At 30.3% G+C, this 19,006-nt stretch overlaps 4 protein-coding genes and 2 long non-coding RNA genes across 7 annotated transcripts in view; 4 read left to right on the top strand and 2 right to left on the bottom strand.

Moving 5' to 3' along the window:
* The window catches only part of LOC123005467 (neuroglobin-like), a 30,650-nt gene extending 16,252 nt beyond the window's left edge, over window positions 1-14,398 (bottom strand). Inside the window, exons 1-2 of one of the 2 annotated variants that reach the window (XM_044399245.1) lie at window positions 14,280-14,398; window positions 8,042-8,406 (exon numbers count right to left, since the gene is read on the bottom strand). In XM_044399245.1, coding sequence (XP_044255180.1) covers window positions 8,042-8,232 — 191 coding nt within the window. In that variant the 5' untranslated portion in view covers window positions 8,233-8,406; window positions 14,280-14,398. Of the gene's footprint in view, window positions 1-8,041; window positions 8,407-11,089; window positions 11,192-14,279 lie in introns of those variants that run through there. The other variant, XM_044399246.1, reaches the window with a different exon arrangement.
* Window positions 2,371-2,935, top strand: LOC123005471. Its single transcript, XR_006412749.1, has 3 exons — window positions 2,371-2,469; window positions 2,519-2,718; window positions 2,770-2,935. It is a non-coding gene; the product is annotated as an uncharacterized LOC123005471 (long non-coding RNA).
* On the bottom strand, window positions 4,027-4,719 carry LOC123005469. Its single transcript, XM_044399248.1, has 2 exons — window positions 4,529-4,719; window positions 4,027-4,482 (listed from the first exon to the last, which is right to left on the bottom strand). The coding sequence occupies exons 1-2, from the start codon at window positions 4,590-4,592 to the stop codon at window positions 4,109-4,111; spliced, it is 438 nt and encodes a 145-aa protein (XP_044255183.1). The 5' UTR covers window positions 4,593-4,719; the 3' UTR covers window positions 4,027-4,108.
* LOC123005470 lies at window positions 4,682-5,309 on the top strand. Its single transcript, XR_006412748.1, has 3 exons — window positions 4,682-4,856; window positions 4,927-5,007; window positions 5,073-5,309. It is a non-coding gene; the product is annotated as an uncharacterized LOC123005470 (long non-coding RNA).
* Window positions 6,774-7,670, top strand: LOC123005465. The gene is made up of 2 exons (XM_044399243.1): window positions 6,774-6,903; window positions 6,951-7,670. The coding sequence occupies exons 1-2, from the start codon at window positions 6,834-6,836 to the stop codon at window positions 7,586-7,588; spliced, it is 708 nt and encodes a 235-aa protein (XP_044255178.1). The 5' UTR covers window positions 6,774-6,833; the 3' UTR covers window positions 7,589-7,670.
* Window positions 14,399-16,941: 2,543 nt separating the features above from the next.
* On the top strand, window positions 16,942-18,640 carry LOC123005360 (carboxypeptidase N subunit 2-like). The gene has a single exon (XM_044399069.1). It carries the CDS (start codon window positions 17,007-17,009, stop codon window positions 18,237-18,239), a length of 1,233 nt encoding a protein of 410 aa, XP_044255004.1. The 5' UTR covers window positions 16,942-17,006; the 3' UTR covers window positions 18,240-18,640.
* The last annotated feature ends 366 nt before the right edge of the window (window positions 18,641-19,006 follow it).

Genomic DNA, 19,006 nt, shown 5'->3' with positions numbered 1-19,006 from the left:
CATTTAATTTTTTTTAAGTTATTGAACTTTTAACAAACGTCTTTATTTTTTTATATTTGCAAATGCAACACACGAAAAAAATGTTGCAGCCTTATTGTTTTTACCTTCTTCTTTGCGGTAGTAAAAAATATTTCTAGATGTCTTAGTTTTTGTGTAATAAATTATTAAAAAGTGCATGTTTTCGTCAAAAAAACCGTTTTATTTTTTAAACTAAGCAAAATCGACCAAGAAAACTTTAGCTTAAAAACATTGTCATAAAAATTTACATCCAAAAGCGCTAAAAAACATAGGTGTTTCATTTAAAAAACACAAGTGTGTATTGTAACTTATTTTGAAACACGCTGTATAGTTGAAAATAATTTTAGGCGATGGACTAGATTAGTATCTAGCAATGTCCTATATATTTTTTTAAATTTCATTTGAAGGTCACTAATGGACTTTTTCAACTCGCTGGGACCGCCGGCATACAGTATGTCCTTTGGTTGAGTTTACAAGAGGAAAAAATTTTTTTTTGATTTTACGCCAAAACTGCAAAGGAAAAACATTTTTTGCTTCACCTGAAACGAGTAAATCTGTACTTAAAACTTCATTATTCTGAAAAGTTAATTTTTCTCCTTATTTTCGACTTAATTTTTCTCTGCTTTTTAAGTTCTATCACATTGGCGGTTTTATTTATTAGACAACTGTATGTTACTTTGACAATTATTTTATTAATTAAAAAATGATAATTCTTGCAAAAAATGACTTTGGTTTTTGTCTTAAAGCTGTTTGTTTGAGTTTTTATTTATTAAAATTATGTTTTTCAAAACATTTTTGTTATTTAACTTACGTAAAATCATTTGTCAAAGTGACATCATTGTCAAAATAATAAAACTGCCAATGTGATAAGACTAAAAAAGCAGAGAAAAGTCCAAAATCAAGAGAAAAATTAACTACTGAGTTAGAATAATGAAGCTTTAATTACATCAGGTTTGCTCGTTTCAGGTAAAGCAAAAATTTTTTAATTTGCAGTATTGACGTAAAATCAAAAATATTTTTTTTTCCTCTTGTAAACTCAATCCGGGGACATACTGTATAGTAAATGTTTTCATATTTCATTAAACATAAAATCCACTCTTCATAGACGTTCGTTCTTTTATAAACACCTTACTGTTTAACCAAATTTGCATTTAATTTACGAAGGTGAAAATATTTATAGGATCTCCATATAAGAGCTTTGAGTTTAAATAATATAGTGTTTTAACTTTTCAAATAAAAGCATAATTTTAGTTTGTCTGTATACAAAATCGCTTCATTAGTTAATTACCTAAACATTGATTGTAATCAAACAGAGGGAAACACTTGATGTGTAAAAACGATATAACAATGTAATACTTCATGTTTTATTTGCAACTTAGTTCGATTTTATCGATTAAAAATTTCATTTAAGTAAATTACTTAGTTTTTCAATCTCTATACAATAAATATCTAATGGTATACTGTTAGTGTAATGTTGTAAAATTTCTTCTGTCTGGATCAATGAATGAATATCCTGAGACATAACATGATAACAAAAACAATTTAGCTGAAAGGAAAAATGTGTTGTAGAAAAGTCTTTCTCTAATGTTATTGTTATTTGTTATCACTTATGTCTATATGTCTACCGGTAAATAACAGTTTTCTAAAATTTGATGAGAGTATTTTTAAGAGACATCTTTAATCTCATGAAAGTTTCAACAGTAAATTGATATTAATATTGACATATTGTTGATAGACTTAAATAAAATTGAATGTAGGTAAAAGCTACAAGTGTTTTAGATTATTTATTTATTCACGCTGCTTTTGTTTATGCTTTTAAATACATAAAATTTTACTTATTTTTGGAATCCTTTTTTTAAATCTTTGGTATTAGATATAAAAATTTAAAAAAATTATGATTATGGGAAAAGGTGTAGGTATCGGTAAGTAGTATTTTTTATTAAACTCTATACTCACATTTTTTAAAACAAATAAAACACATCATTTGCAGCAAATATTTAACATCATCTCTGCATTTTCCTTTCCACTAAAGGACTAAAGCAACATATTTTGATTTAACATCCAAGTCAAACAGATGGAGATAACTAACTAAAGTTTATATCAATTCCCCCCAGTGTAAACACGCTTAAACCCCAAGTTTGATTCCAACCCCGAGATTAAAAACTTGAACATATTTGTTGTCGAAAATTAATTACAAGAAAAGGACCTTCCAACAGTGCAAACACCAACAACCTCACTTAATTGAAATCCGGGTCTTGCAATTTCATTTGTTTGAATATTAAATTTTCTTCGCGCTGGGAAGTCCCATTATTCATATTGTTGTATTAATTATGTAATTTTGCAGCTTGGAACCTTGACAGCAATTGACTGGAACATTATGTGGTCGCTCTTCGAATATGGATGTGAAAAATTTAATTTTCCTGATTGCATTTGCAATTGCGGTGCAAACAGGTGAGTAATGAAATTAGGATTTTAATCGGTTAATTAATTCGTAATTTAGCACCGACTTGTCCCTTCAATGAAGAGATAAAAGATGGCGGATTTGATTGTCAAACGTGCCAGAATTATGCAGTGGTCTTTTGTATGGCATTAAATGAGAAAAAGTGTTATTGTAAAGGTGGCTACGTTAGGGATAATGATAACAATAACAAATGTGTTCAGACAGTCAACTGCACTATCAAATATTTCAATTTTAGTTAAGTATGAAACACCCTGAATGTACTTTAATCATTATTATTATTTTAATTTTAGTCGAATGTGAATAGTTTATACACACTTTATCAACAAAGTTAATTAAATTTGTATTCATCAAAACATTAATAAAAAATAAATCTTGAAACGTCAAGTACTCCGATATTAATCTTCCACTTTCACTGCTGTTGTTATAATTATTATTAAAATGTTGCTATCCTCGTGAGCACACCTTTATTACAACCTGTTGAAACATTATATTCGTGATAAGCTGAGCTAAAAAATAATTGCCAATCAAATTGTAATTGTATTTGTTTGTAATAAGTAGCATTCAGAAGTTGAGGAAATTTCAAATTAACTTTTGCGAATTATTTGTGAAAATTTATTTAGTACCGAAAATTACATATCTGAGATAAGCAACAACAGGAGAAATGATTAGATTTATTATTGGGACAGGCAGTGCGATGGACTCTAACAGAATTAGAACGACATTTAAGAATTGATTGAATTTGAGGAATTTTTCTTCAAAAATATTGATGTCAAGGGAATGAGGCCTATGCATCTTACACTTTGCTAAAATTTTAATTTTATATAATTGATGTAGTTTTTTTTTATAATTTTGACTTACATTGTTTAAAAAATAAAACACAACAGACAAAAAATAAAAATATTGGAATAATGTAGTTATGTGACTGGATGATTTGTTGCAAATTAGGTGCGGTCGTTAATACCATTTTATCGCATATTTTTCTTAATAGAAAATAATTTATCAAAATACATAAAAATAAAAAAAACAAAATGTAGATAAATACAGGAATAATTTTAGAAGTAAATTATTAAAATTTAAAGGTGCAGAAAAGAATCATATATGACTTAATACTTTTTCTACTCCTATAAAGATTTGTCATTTTTTCATATTTTTTTTTTATATCAGTGTACAGAGTCCTTAGCTAACACACCAACTTGTCTTTCATACAAAGATTCACATGTTCATTAAAAATTATGTAGGTACCTAAAGTTGAATTTAACGTAATACTTTTTTTTAGAAATAAATAACAGATATTATCGTATACCAAAATCATTTAGCAATTTATTACGTATTTTGATGTTTGAAATAAATATTTTGTTTCTTATTTTTTTTTTTTTATTTTCATTTAATATTTAGGCACAATAATAAATAACAACAAACAAATTGTAATTACGACTTTTTTATTTGTAAGCAATTTGCATATATTTAACGAATTTTGATTGGAGCTGCATTAAATAATTGAATAGATTCCTAAAATTTGTAATAGGTACTATAAATAAACCAATAAATATGTATGATCAAGAAAATAATTCTTGATGTTTATTTCTTTTCATTCCATTAAATTCACCCATAAAATACAAATCACCGACCCTATCGGTCTATATCAGAGCAAAAGTGAACAGCCAGAAGAAACGAAATAACTTTGACATTAACCTCTGGTGTAAAAAACCCCACGAGTAAAGCAAGCAAGGCAACAGGTGCCAATGGTGCCGGAATTTCCAAGCCCGGAAGAATGATTTTCAGAATTACTGTAAACGGTGATGGTGGCAACGGGGGCGTAATCGGAGAAGCCACTTTTGAAGACTCATTCGCGACCGGTTTCACCTCTTTGCCTTTACCGTCACTAGGTGGGGCTTTATCTCCATCTCCTGCAGGAGCAGGAGCAGGTTTAGGAGTGTCGCCGTCGTTAACAGGACTTTCCTCTGATTCCTTAGATGGTGGATCAGGAGCCGGCTCATCTTGGCCTAAAATTAATCCAATAACGGCCGAATTTCAAATCATATCACTCACCATAACAAAGACCGACAAAGCTAAGGGCGATTATTGTGGGTATTAGAATCTTTTTCACGTGCATGGTTTTAGGCTTTTTGATCTGGATTAGTTAAAGTTCATCCAGAGTTCGCTTTATAGAAACGTGGAGATTGGCTATCCGACCGATTGGTTCCAGATGTAAACGACGTTTCGTACTTAATTTGTTCTTTATGTGTGACGAATGCCGCACCTTGATTTCATATTTTGAGAGAAAAACGATTTTTTAAAAAAGTTGACAAAATGTTATCATTAAAACAATGGTTTTTGTATGTTTGTATCGTAATTATTTTAATTGATAATGTTCAAGGTAAGTCAATAATGTACTCAGTGACTAAATTTTAAACTCCTGGGAAAAATTGCTAATTAATTTATTATAGGTGAATCTAACAAAAACACAACTAAAAGCAATTCTCAAACAAAACCTCAAAAAATCGAAACTAAGGAATCAAAAAAAACTGGTAAAGCAATATTATTGTTTATAATTTTATTTAATATTTTGTATTATTTTTTTATTAAATATAAGCTATCCCGTGGTACAAACATTCATATGCGAAGAGGCTTGAATTCATATCAAGAATGTTGCTAAGAATTGCATCAGCTGTATTTATGATTTATATAGAAGAGTTTTTACTCTTTATTCCATTTATTAATATGATATACGTACCCATTGTCTATGTGATTCGAAAACTATTTTATGGTGTTTAATTTCTTGTGATGACATGTAACATTAATTTGAAGAATTAAATGATTTTATAGCAAATCATAACTACTTAATTGTTATTAACTACTGAGTTTTCAGGAATAATATTTTGAGGCACATCTGCATTAAATGATCTATAAATACGTTTTTTTTGCACTCTGTATACCTACATCTAATTATTGCTACAATGTTAGTTAAACAACACTTTGACACTGCAAAAAAAATGTTATTCTTTATAAAGATGCCACAGCCTGTATATTATACAGAGTGTTTTTAAATGCAATTTAAGCTAGATAATCATGACTGGACGGAATAACAGTCTCTATTTTTTTTAACAATTCATTAAAAGACTATGTTTCTTCTTATTTATATCAAAAAATAAAAGTTAACTGACACTGACCGAAAATAGTAGGTATATTAAAGTACAAGTTGCAGAAGGTATTTTATTCAAGCACAAATTTGAAATTCCGAAACGAGCCGCGTAGCGGCGAGTTGAGGAACAATTGAGTGCTTAAAGTATCTTCTGCAACAAGTGCTTTATACTATTTTTTCTATTGTGGCGCTTTATATCATTTTATAAATTAAAAAACAAAAATTAATTAATTAATTGTAGAGCATTTTGCGACGGTTGGCGACATTTATGTGGAATAATTTTAGGCGGCTAAGGCGGCTGTGAAAAATATAAATAATTTTTATTTTCACATTTGAAAATGAATTGTGAAGAAAGTCCGTCAATAAAATTAAAATAACGCTAACGACTTATTAAAGCACTCAAATGACGTCATTTGGGTGCTGGAATAAACTTATTCTAACACCGAAATAGAAAAATTCTAAAGAAATAGCAACTCAATGGTTTTTTATTTGCAAACATAAAACAATTAAAAGACTTTAATTTTGTACTCATTGTTAAAGAGTGCTTTTATCAACTAACTTCAGTAGATAAAGTAGTCCTTTGTCGTCTAGTGAAATAAAATCATTTTTATCTCCCCTTTATACTTTATCAACTAATTTCAGTTAATAAAGTAGTCTTCTATTGTCTAGTGAAATAAAGTAATTCTTATCTATTGTTTATATTCAAGAAATTCTGATAGGTGAGTGCAAAATGAAACGAAATATTACACACGACGATAAATTATATAATATATAATATTATACTCGCGAAAAAAGTCCACTCGTAACTTCGTCACTCGTAAACTTAACCTTTTCACTCGTAGATAAACAATTTCTTTATCGTCTTGTATAATAAATAACTATTACGTATTATCATGATAAATTACAATTTTTTTTGTACATACATTTTGAAAAATAAAATGAAACGTATTATTTTTAAATAAAATTTGATTCTATTTTAGAAAGGTTTCTTGAAGTATGTTTATACTTCTGTTTAGATTAACGAAAAATTATTTACCTACTCAAGAATTATTGGTAACTTTAAATTTATAAAAAATAAGCGTGAAAGCTAATATTGTACAATTGCTCGTAAAATGACGTTGAACACGTTTTCACAAAATATTAGCATTGATTTGCCAATTAAACAGTGCGTGTTAACAAATCGAGTCCCTGTTAACAAGAACATAAATAAAAATGTTACTTCAAAATTTAATTATTACAATACTTTTAACTGCTATTTTATTCGAAAAAAATGCCGATGCTTGTAAGTAAATATTGGATTTTTTTTTTAAATATCACAAAAATTTTTAGTCTGCATCCCATGTCCCAGAGCTGGCATCTCCCTTTCTTCCTTTACAAACTGCGAATGTCCCATGAATCAATTCTACAACGAAGACACGGATTCTTGTGTTCCTTACACCCAGTGCCCTATTCCACCACGCCGCAACCCTTTGCCCGAACTTAAAGCCCTCGTTCCGTCTCTTTCAAACACACTGGATCGTTTTATTAGTCCCAGCAAGCCTACTAAAGACCTCATCTTAGTCATAAAAGCCCTAAACAAACGAATCGACGACGTAAAACGAAATATCCCCGGACTCTTCGGCCCTATCGTCGGCACCGTCGCCCTCACAAACAAAGACCTTTTTGACACCTGCGAAGGCAACATTGGATGTGTTATTCGAGGAGCACTAAAACGAGAGAAAAACTACGATTTGATTTTCCCTAAACTGAAACACGTTTTTAACTCAATGATTAAAATTTTTTACGGGATTTTTGACGATTTGAAACAGATGGCCAAGGAGTCATGTGTGAAGCCGTCGGATTGTCCTGGAATTGAAGGGTTATTGCGGTTTAAGGAATTCTTCCCAGGGAACTTTGAAGAGTTGAGAGATATCATTCAGATTGTCATGCAGGTTAACAAGTATTTTCTAAAAGAATTGAAGCAGTAGATAGAGGGAAATGTTTCTATTTAATTAAATAAAAATTCTGTATCGTCGTGCTTTCGTAATAAAAAAATAATTTCTTCTTTTATTACGGTTGTTGCTTTAAGTCTTATTTATCGCAACATTTCAACTAATAGAGTGGGAGAGTTATATTATATTAAGATTACTTATTATATGCAAAAATCAGCACTACTTCTAATTGGAAACTTATTAAAGTTTATTATAATTCTTTCCAAAAAAGATTCTTCATTCATTCTTTCTCAGATTTGGCTGCTGTAGATAAAATTTTGCACAGTATACGTGGACTAATGTACACATACATTAAAGAGTTAAAGTAGTATTAGTATACTTGCAATTATACATATAAATAAATAACCCTTAATTCACTTAATTATATAGGTAAAAAAATATGGTCTATGGAGTCAGTTTTTGCTGTGAAAAGGGAAAAATTATACTCACTTTAAGAACATGCAAACTCCTGTCGATTCCATAGCCCTGCTGATGCCCTTCCACGAGGCCAGCATGTTGTATTTCTGTTTGGCAGTAAGCGGTAGTCTTGGATCAACAGTGGCAGGTGGAGCACTTTCGTCCGGTTTCCGGTGATTCCCCGAACCGCCACTCGATGCCAATTTCCCTAACTCGCACCCCATTGTACCACTAATCACACTAAACACTGCACTGGATCAGGTGTTATAACTCGGCACCACGTTTATCGATTCTTCCACAGCGACTTTTCATCGCAACACTGGTGTTATTAGCACGTATTTACACGGTGTAGGTACGCTTCAATCGATTGCTTATTGTTCGTTTAATAAGGCAACGAGCTGAAATGAATCCAACTGTTATTTATGGGCCTCAGAAGGATAAAGGAAGGATTCCTCCGAGAAACATTCTCAATAATGATGAACACGGCTCTGATCGATACGTCGAGGCTATTTTGCTTTAGCAAACTTGTACTCGATTGAAAGAAAATTGGTGAACTTATTTAGGAACTTTACTAATTCACGTTTAGAATAACTAAACAGTTCGAGTTATACGAATAAAAAGTTTCATCACGTTTATGATTGTTTGTCTTTGTTCAGCATATTCAAAAAAAGTCCATTTTTGTACAAATATCTTAACATCCATTATTGTGGTAATATAGATAATGATTGGAAATTATTACAGAGTAAAATACAAATCTTTTTATTTTTATTGTCTTTGTCAAAAGACAAGTCAAAGAGCGATTTACAAGATAAGTGAAACAAAACAAAAATACGTCATTGAACCAATGACGCCAATGATTTAAATTTTAAAAATGACGATCATCATAAATGGGCAGCCACAAGTATAGTGAATGATTCAGTTATGTACCTAAATGAGGCAATAAATATTTATCGATTACCAATTATGATAAAAGAATAAATGTCACAGAGGAAGTTCTGAAAATATTAAGAATAATGTAGTCACTTTGCTAGGTGGAGTTTTTCTCTATTGTAACCATAAAGAAGAAAAATTTGTATAATGGGTAAACATTAATTTAAAAGCAGTTATAATAGATTTTAAATTGTTTTTCGATAAGCTCTTCAAGAAAAGTTTAGAAGAAATAACAGAAATTTTATCAATAAATTTCTACACATATTGTGTTTGATTTTGAGTATAAAATTACTAATTTTCTCAATCTTGCAAAAATGCTATTTTTTTAAATTACGAATATTGTGCTTACAAATTGACTGTTGAAAGTCAATCATGAGTATTGTGCTTACAAATTGACTCTTGAAAGTTGAAAGTATAAAAGAATCTTTCAAAAATTACTGATAATATTTTTTTTCGAGATATTTCACTTTTCAAAACTTCAATTACTTTTGATAAGTATTAGGTACTTTATACGCCAGATGAATTTTCATATACTCGTATTTAGACATCTGTTAAAATTTGATAAATTTTATTTTATGTACTTGAACGCCACTTATTTTTTTTTCGTGTTTTGATCTAATAATAGCAATGACAATTAATACAAATCAAAATAATATTTTAAACAACAAAGTTTTAGCAAGGAGAGTTTTTTTAATTGTCTTTTTAGCGAGTAGGAGGTAGAGTAGTTGCAAACTTTTTCTATCATGAAAATTACATAAACCTTGCATAGTAGTGGAATCCATAATGCGAAAACTTTTAACAACAAATTCAAATGAGATATTTAATATGCAGAGCACAGTTTCAGTCCAACAGAAAAATTTATAAAGATGATTTCTTACATTTCTTGCAGAACGCTTTATTCTATTTTACCTTAAATATAAAGCTGCTAATATGACATTTTAACGCATAAATGAAAAAAAAAACGCAATTTTGATTTAATCTGGATTTACACAATCATTAAAAATTCATTTTATAGGAATTATGTTTGTAATCACTAGCTTTAAAATGACGATTTAGTTTTCAAACAATACCATTAATGCACCAGTTGGTTACGTTATTGTATGTCAATTGCTTAAAGCTTGAACAAACATCGAAAACGAAGCAATTAAAAAGCCGCAGCCACAAGTGAGTACCAGTCGGAGTCGGCTGCATATTCTCTATTGAAGTCTTGCATAAAACTACCCCTGAATTTAATCGGAACGGGTTTAGAAATATAATAGAATTGCGACATGAATTAACCCGTAAAATAACTTTTTTATTGTGTAAATTTAATTTTCCTACGACTGCAACCAAGTTTTTATTAAATAAAGTTTTTATTAAATAACTTATTTTTGGTCTTTGAACTGTCTTACGAGAAATAAGACATACGTTTACAATATCAACCAAGAACTTTTCACAGCGACTAAAAACCTCTTTTTTCAACACTCCTCAGGTTCCTTTATTTACCTGAAAATTAAGCCGTTTGAATTTATTTTTATCGAAGGTTAGTACAAACATAGCAAGTACTTGAAGCGTAGATAATGTTTACATTGAATCAACATGTTCCGTTATAAATACAGATTGCCCGCTTCTAATTCGACCCTCTCGCAATGTAAACAGACAAACTGAAAATATCGTTACATTCCGAATCGATCTTCAGCAATGACGTCTGAACAACTGACGACTTCAACAATTTTCCCCAGGTTGTTGTAAATATTGGGAAAACTAAACTGCACAGATTTGTTTTGTGTTTTACGAGAGCAAGTTGATTGATGCTTGATTGTTTGGTAATATTTACATGCAAAAGTACCTAATGTTTAAATTACAAGCAATAAACGTAAATGTTTCGAGAATCACGAATTGTGCAGCAATTATTCTAGGACACAAGCTAAGAAGTGGTTTAAATAGTATTAAGTTTGGGAAAATAAATGTTTTTGCTTAAATTAAATATACAGATTGTTTTGTTAGTAGGTATGGACAATGTATAAAACTAAGTTTACAGTTGAAAATGTTTGAGTTACATTTGAAAAAACAAACTTTATTTTCAATAATTCAAATAATTTATTTTAGCGGTACTTATACGTATTTCTTCAGAAAATTAACTAGCGCATTTTATTAAAAATATCTACAAACCTTTTTCACAATCCATGTTTCTTAGATATGTAGATTCAAGGTGTGAATTTAAGTTCCTTTTCTTTTATTCCGTACTGCATTATTTGGTTGGTTGTGATAAGAGTTCCTTTGGCAGTTTTAAAGCTATATTTTTTAAAAAAAGGCAAAACAAATAATCGTATTGAGATTTTTAAACGCGTTTTTCACTGAACAATAACCACAATTCAATTAACATCAACAGATATTTAGTGGCAAACTCAAATTGCATACTAATGAATTCAATAAAGCACGCAGTTCTAATTTAACTGTCCTTCAATAAGTATACATTCCGCACTATAATCAGTCTATAACATTCAGTGGGTGTCCAATAATTTTGCACACCAACTCAATATAGATTCAATAATGTTTCCCAAATGTTTATTTGAATATTCGAAATTGAATCTCTAGGCTAATCACCATGACATTTAAATTGCAAAGACATGATGTCCTTACTTGGATGTATTTATCTCAGAAAGAATATCAAGTCTTTGGGTTATAATATATGAAATCTTATTTATAATTGTCCAAAATCCAGAATTAATTTGTTATGTTAAATGGGCCAAGTCTTTCAACTTTAGGAGTTGTTGTTACAAATTTCCAAAATATTTGAGACAAGGAAACAAACAGAAACCTGCCACTATTTTAGTAAAAAATTTACAAGCCACAAATCGATATGAGTTGCTTTAAAATACGAAACAAAGAGCAACATGCTTTCTTATTTCGGCTTCTAATTTCATACAGTAAATATTGTATATAATACATGGATAAATAAAATTCAATTATTGGCATCTCGCTATTGTAGGTTAAATTGATGAAAGCACAATGATTCAGCAAGCTCCAAAATTATTCACTACTAGTTAGAAAAACTGGGATTTTTGCAATATAAGCTAGCCACCACAAAAAATCCTTGGTGCGTAAAAAACTCGCAAAGACGAAGCAATCTAATCCGACGGAGAGATACACAGGATTAGGAAAAGATAAATCAATAAACGACACAAGAGCATGGAGCTGCGTCCCAAATTCCTTCCCTAAACCCTTCAAAGCTCTGCATTCTCATCCAATTAAATCGCAACAGTAAAATAATTTATGTACAAATGGAGTTCCACAGCTTAATTCTCGATGCAATGATGCTTCGTTACGTCTCGATCTCGTTCCAGCCAAAACAGCTTTTTCAGCTCGATTTCAGTGGCGTGAGATGAAATAGATCTCGCTTGCTGTCAATCATTTCCCTATTTATCTGCTTCAGTTTCGAAGAGAATGATCCAGATTATTCGCTTTGAAAAACAGAAATGCGTCTTCAATGAAATAAAGTGTTGAAATGTTGTAGCATTAAACTGTTTTTTTCTCATTTCAAGAAATTAAATTTGGAGTTATTGAGAACAATAAAAACAATGCTTTAGGAACAGCTTGACTTTGCTTTAGGAAAATTCAGTTGTGACTTGTGAAAAGTGATTGACATTTTTGTCCTTTCTTTAATCTCAATTTCTATCAAAGATTTTCTTCAATTTCCTGAAAGTTAAGCTTCTAATTAAAAGTTTGGCGTTGTGACCTGGCCGTGACAGACCACGGTCCTAATTACTAAAGAGGGAAGAGGGGATGTGACCCTTTTAATGGTCTTGTTTACCGCAAAAAGCCAGCCTGTAATTACGATTTCTACAAAACTATCCCATTAGCTCTAAAGTACATTTGTTGGAGCCTTTAACTTTATTTCAGCTGGACGTTCTAAAACTATTTTATTTGTTTCCAATAATTAAAAAACACTCACCTAACATGTTTGCTCATGAATGAAATTAAAGGTTATTGATTATGGATTTTAATCATTATGAAAATAATTTTGCTGATTTACTGCCATTGTAATATCCTAGCTAAAAGTTTTTGAGTATCTCTGCTATCAACAAATTAAAATATATACTTCAAAGTTTGATAAACACTTGAAAATAAATAAAAACTAAGAAAAAAAAAGGAAATTGCACCTAATAATTAAAAGTGGTATAATCGTTCGTAATTTTGCTCAGAATTTTGTTAAAAATATTATTAACATTACTATATGGATAAACAAATCTAATGTGTTTTTTTCTAAAAGTAAGGACATGAAAAAAATTACAATTTACTTGTTGCATAAGTAGTCAATTAGGTTTAAAATCAAAAATGTTATTTTTAATAAAAATATAGCGTTGTGTGATAGTTTGATAGTTGTTAAAATAAAAATAAATATTTTAGAATTATTTATTGTCTCAAAATTAAATTCAGTTATTTAGGGTAATTATGCCCAAAAGTTAAAACGGCTTTATCGTATTTCTTCCCAAGAAGGAAATTTGGTTCCAGTCGAAGTTGCTAGGATGAAATCTACTTTGAGGATATTTTTTAATTCTAGTTTTCCGGAAAATACAATTAACTATAAGTTATGTTTTCATTTCCATGTCAATAGATTATTATAAAGATAAGACACACGCAAACCGCTAGCTTCAGATTTACTCGTACATAACTTGGTTGTCCTAGACAAATTAGACACTATTTAAGTCAAAATAATTAAAAATTTGTTTTGGTAGTAACTTTATTTAAAAAAAATCAATGAAGAAAAATAACTTATCCCCGCCCCATTATCTTGATACATCTGTTGACATAAGAATTTGCACCATTGCAGCACAATTCATAAAAATCTAGTTCTTATTGTTTATAAAATTTAACAAAATAAAAAAAACTAACTTTTGGTCCAGGTGTCATTGTTAATGGTGTTTAAGCAGTTTTATTCCTTGCCATTAAAACGTCAATGTTCTCTTTGGGTCCACCACATAAAACAAAAATAAACCAACTTATCGCCCAATAAATCAGAACATCCGTCAAACAATGACTACAATTTCGCACACCTTTAGTTACAAAAACCTGTAAAATGCTAACTATTAAATTTATTCTGTTTAAAAAAAGTGGTTTAATCACGAAATTGGTTTGTCGATGCTGACGTCATTTTATATTTGAATTATCTCTTCGTTCACATTTTCACATTTTCGGCGCTTAATTAAAAAAATTGAGAACGTTTCTCGGCGTGATCAAGAATTTTCGAATTGATTGTATCGATTATTAAGAGTACAGTTTCGAACAAAGCAAATGAAACGTCCCTGTAATCAGCTTCCATTTCCTCGGTTCGAACTGTTTTACACAACATTAAACTGACCGTCAGATCTTAATCCAAATCATTGAAATCACTGAAAATCCACAGCACTGTTGGCAAGTAGGCAACCCGCGACTGATGACAAGTTTCAGTGGTTTGCCTATCTCGACCTAGGCTCGGATCCAACTGAAAATCAGCGACCGTTCAGGGCTGAAACGCAAGCGCGTTTCAGTTTTCAGTGGGTACGAAGTCGTGTTTCATGAAGAGGGTCTTCGGATGCGGACGTGAAATATTGATTCGGTTATTGTTTGGGACCGGCTTCGTAATGTAGAGGCATTCGCGGTATTTTTCAACAGTTTTGATTTCAGCTCTCATGAGGAAAATTAGTTTTCACAAAAATGTAAAGTTGTTACAGTTGTATTACATGATGATTCTATGCTTTTCGCTTTCCTGAAAAGTTTTTAGTGAAAACACTAAGATTTAATAAATAATCAATACAGAAATGGTTTTATAACTTCGAAACAACTGTTGCATCGTTGGTTGCATTATTTAAAACAAGAGAAAACAAAGTTTCTGATATCCAAATTAAGTAAAAAAATTATTGTGCTCTTTTATATCGAATATTCCGAGTTTTCTAATTGACAAAAAGAGCTTTCCTTATAACTCATTTTTATTCTATACGTATAATGTTCAGTTCTTAACTAAATTATCAAAAAGTTTGGAATATTCATGATTCCTTTGAGAACTTCGAAGTCTGTACACATGTAAGTTATCATTTGCTGCAAACTTTGTGGTTACAAACCTTCTTTTAACTTTAATCATATTATTTATTTTATAAATAATATCTCTTACAGTAGGTATTGATGAAGTGATGCAAAAGCAGTCAAATCAAAATCAATTGATGAAAACATTTACCAAAATTAAATCAAGAGTTGTCATAGATCGAAAATTTTAAAGATGGCAAATTCTTACGTTAAATAGGTTTAAATAATTAAATGGAAAAAGGCAATTTTCGAACTTGTGTGTGTGTGTGTGGGCGAGGAATCTACGAAGTAAATTTGTTTGAGACAGGTTTGAAAAGGGAACGAAAGGAGTAAAATGAATGTAAATCCATTCAATGGTTTGATGTCAAATCGAAAAGAGCCAAAGTGCGATTCCTGTAATGAGAAATCTTAATTTGATTCTCGAATTGTTCGTTGGTATTCCATTTGCCGGAAAGTAGAGATAAAGATTTGCTGACTTGGTGACTAAATCAAAAATATTTCGCAATTAAACGTAGTTATTTTGTTTTCTTCCTGATCACACCCCCTAATCAGTGAAAACATAAAATTTATTGAATATGAAGACCAGAAACGTGGAAGAAGGTGTAAGAGGCGATAACCAACCTGATTTGCTAGCAGCCTGTCTTATATAAGTTTCAAGGGTTTTCTCGACAATTTATTCGGAGCACTTACACACGCCATATACCCGACTTTCAGAGAATCGATACAAGTTTACTTTTTCAACGACAAAAGTTACAAAAAACTGTTTTTAAACAGAAGCTGTTGCATTTTATTAGTGCCGGATTGATTTTACTTTTTTTTTTTAAATTGTATGAATTTCTCTTTTATCTTTAATACTTTTTAGTTTGCCACTGTTTTAATATGAAATGTTAAAGAGCTTGTTATCAAATTTACAAAACAGAGTTCCAAACACAAAAAGCAAATATTTATAACTCATTATAAATTGTTTTAAGAAATACAAAATTGAATTTTACATTATTCCTTGTTGAAAGAAGAGTAACATCAGATGCTTCTGTAACTTTTATAATCAAAAAAACCCCCAGACGTGGTATTAAATTGCAGACTTCTTTCCGATCCCTTCGACAAGCACATTGATAAATAAAAGAGCTTTTGGACTTGTCTCAAGTATCCGGTCAAGTCAATAAGAGTAAATTGCTTCTCAAAAAATGTTATTTGACCCCCCCAAATAAAAAGATAACGTTACAGTCTTTAATTTACACAGAGTTATTAAATTCTAAGAAACTGAAACTTGGCTCTAATGTGATTTTTGTTATCATTCAGAAACGGGAGAAGACTTTTAATTTACATAATATGAGTCTCGGAACCGGAATTGCCAACTTTGTTGCATATCATTAAATTTCAAGCGGCCTTAATGGCAAGGGCAACTGAAAATATTAAAATTTATCTTTCAGTTTTCAGGTATTGATATAAGCGTAATGAAAAGTATTGGCCAATTATTGTTAAGCTTAAGACAAGACGATAATCAAAAAAGCAGTAAAGATATTATGTATTTATTATATTTTTTTATTATGTCAAGGCCCACTTGATTTTATTTGATGATTATTGTTGAAATCTATGCCTATTTCTTGCATAAAGCACTCTAATTTTTTACATTTTATTCAAAAACTGTGTATTAATAATAAAAATTATAAGTGTAACAATACATTTCTAATTAGAGTGATAAATGCAAAGTTGTTTTTAACTTGGTGACTCACTAACATTAAAAATGATATGATGTTAAAACTTCGAATCATGATCATGCTATATGAACAAAAATTATGAGTAATTATTATGTTTATATCAATTTTGACCTTCGTATTATCTTTGATGAACTTTATGGCACTGACTAGCTATGACGTTGTAATCTTAATAAAGCAGTAATTCTCTTTTTATTTATTATGGAAATGTGTAAATCTTGTTAGAGACGTGTATACATCGCCAATTGGGTAATTCCGGTTTGTTGATGTAACAGTCGATCCTCCAGTTTAGACTTGATCATCGCATAACTATGTTGTTTATAACTATCGCGGTATTGTTTTTTGTAAACATTTTTCGTTTTCAAGGAGTTACAAGTGTGTGTAAACAGTCTTACATGACAATATGTGATAGTTTCGATGATTTAAAAAATTACACCGACAAAGAAAATTTGAGCATTCTGATGATTGGATCCGAAAACGCACAAGCAATGAAGTCTTCTGTTAATTTAATGAAAGTTTTTAACTTGGAAAACTATTACAAACTGACAAATTTGTATGTTGTACATGCAATAAGTAATTTAGAACTAACATTTGCTTTCGAATGTACTTTCTCAAATAGTTCTTTAGAATATGTTACTTTTTATGGAAATTCGATGAAGAATATTGAAGAATACCACTTTCCTGTGTTTGGAGTGAAAAAGTTTAGTTTAGTTAATAATCAAATTGAGGCAGTCAAAGGTGGAGCTTTTACTTATCACAATATTGAAAATATAGACTTATCGGACAATCTTATGGAAAATATTGAAGCTGGAGCTTTACCACAATCGTCACAGACCAAAATTATTACGATTAGAAAGAACAAATTGACACATGTTGAAATTGGAAGCTTCCCATCAAGCCTGGAATCATTAAATCTAGACTGGAACAAATTCCGACTTATCCAAGAGGAAGTTTTTGCAAATTTACCTAACCTGAGAGAACTTACTTTAAGTCACAACAGTTTTAATGAAATTCCTAAAATTAATTCACTGACACAACTTGTGATTTTTGATGTATCCTTCAACGCAATTACCACAATTCCAAACGATATTTTTAAAAACATGAACAAACTGAAGTTGTTGGATTTGAGTAACAATAACATTTACAGTCCTCTTGTTCTTCAACATTTTCAAATTCCCGCCAAACAAGAACTGACAATTTCATTAGCTTTAAATCGTTTGAGGTCGCTCAATTTAACCGATGTTTCTTTGAACGAAAAAACGCTAGTCCTTTACGGAAATCCGTGGAATTGTGACATTTGGCACGAAATGAAAACGGAATTAAGTGGACATGAAAGTGAATGTGATTCAAAATTATTGTCGAACGGAAAAGTGCCGTACTGTATTAATTATAGGTCTGGTAGTTATCCTTTTATCGCTTTGTGGGAGCAGGATATTGACCGATTTCATCAAACGGTTAAAAACAGTTTGAAAAATTCAGGGTGTGTTTTAGAGCCGGCAAGAAATCATTGGTTGTACAACATTCATGTTGCATGTGTTGCTTAAGAAACCAAATTTGTATAATTTTTGTTTATGTTTATTATCTAAAACAATAATAATACCTAAAACTGATGTACCTAAATATTTTTAAATTTTTATATCCCAAATCTACTAACTCTGTACTTTTTTAAACTGAGCATGCAACATAGGACTGGCTATGTTCAAAGTTAAAAAATGTCTCTGAATATGTTTCGTTTTTTGCTTTAATTGTTCTCATTTTTTGACAGCTGAAAGACTGAACTATGTTAGATATATGATTTCATGTATTACTAATTTAAGACTCTAAATTCTTAAATTTTACATAATTTTAATGTACCTAATGTTTTATAATTTTTTTTAAATTTGTAGAAATATATTTATTAGAATTCACAAAAAAGTTGTGAAAACTGTGTAATGATATAAATAAATGTTGCCAAAAAAGCCTATTGCGTAACACTCTTTAAATCAAAAGCATCTATAATAAAATATCCTTCGAATATTTTCCAATTTTCGTATTTTAAAAGGCCGACAAAGAAGCCGCTTTTTCACCGTCTTCAACCACCCTAATCCCTCATCCCACATTCTCCGGAATTTAAACGAGACATGATACCATCTTTCATCATTTTGTTACATTAAAGACATCTTCTTCACATTTTTAACTGCATATTGAATTTTTTTGGAAACAAAACCGTCACATTTACTGAAATATTTTGTTCGTACTCTTATGAATTATCTGGTTGACCTGGCCCCGCTTTTGCAATCTTTATTTGGCCTATATTCGGACCAGAATCGAT

The sequence above is a fragment of the Tribolium madens genome, unplaced genomic scaffold, assembly GCF_015345945.1.
Source record: "Tribolium madens isolate multiple individuals breed KSU strain unplaced genomic scaffold, Tmad_KSU_1.1 Scaffold_20;HRSCAF=117;Tcas5.2_LG4, whole genome shotgun sequence".
Classification (NCBI taxonomy): domain Eukaryota; kingdom Metazoa; phylum Arthropoda; class Insecta; order Coleoptera; family Tenebrionidae; genus Tribolium; species Tribolium madens.
This window is presented reverse-complemented; position numbering and strand designations above follow the sequence as displayed.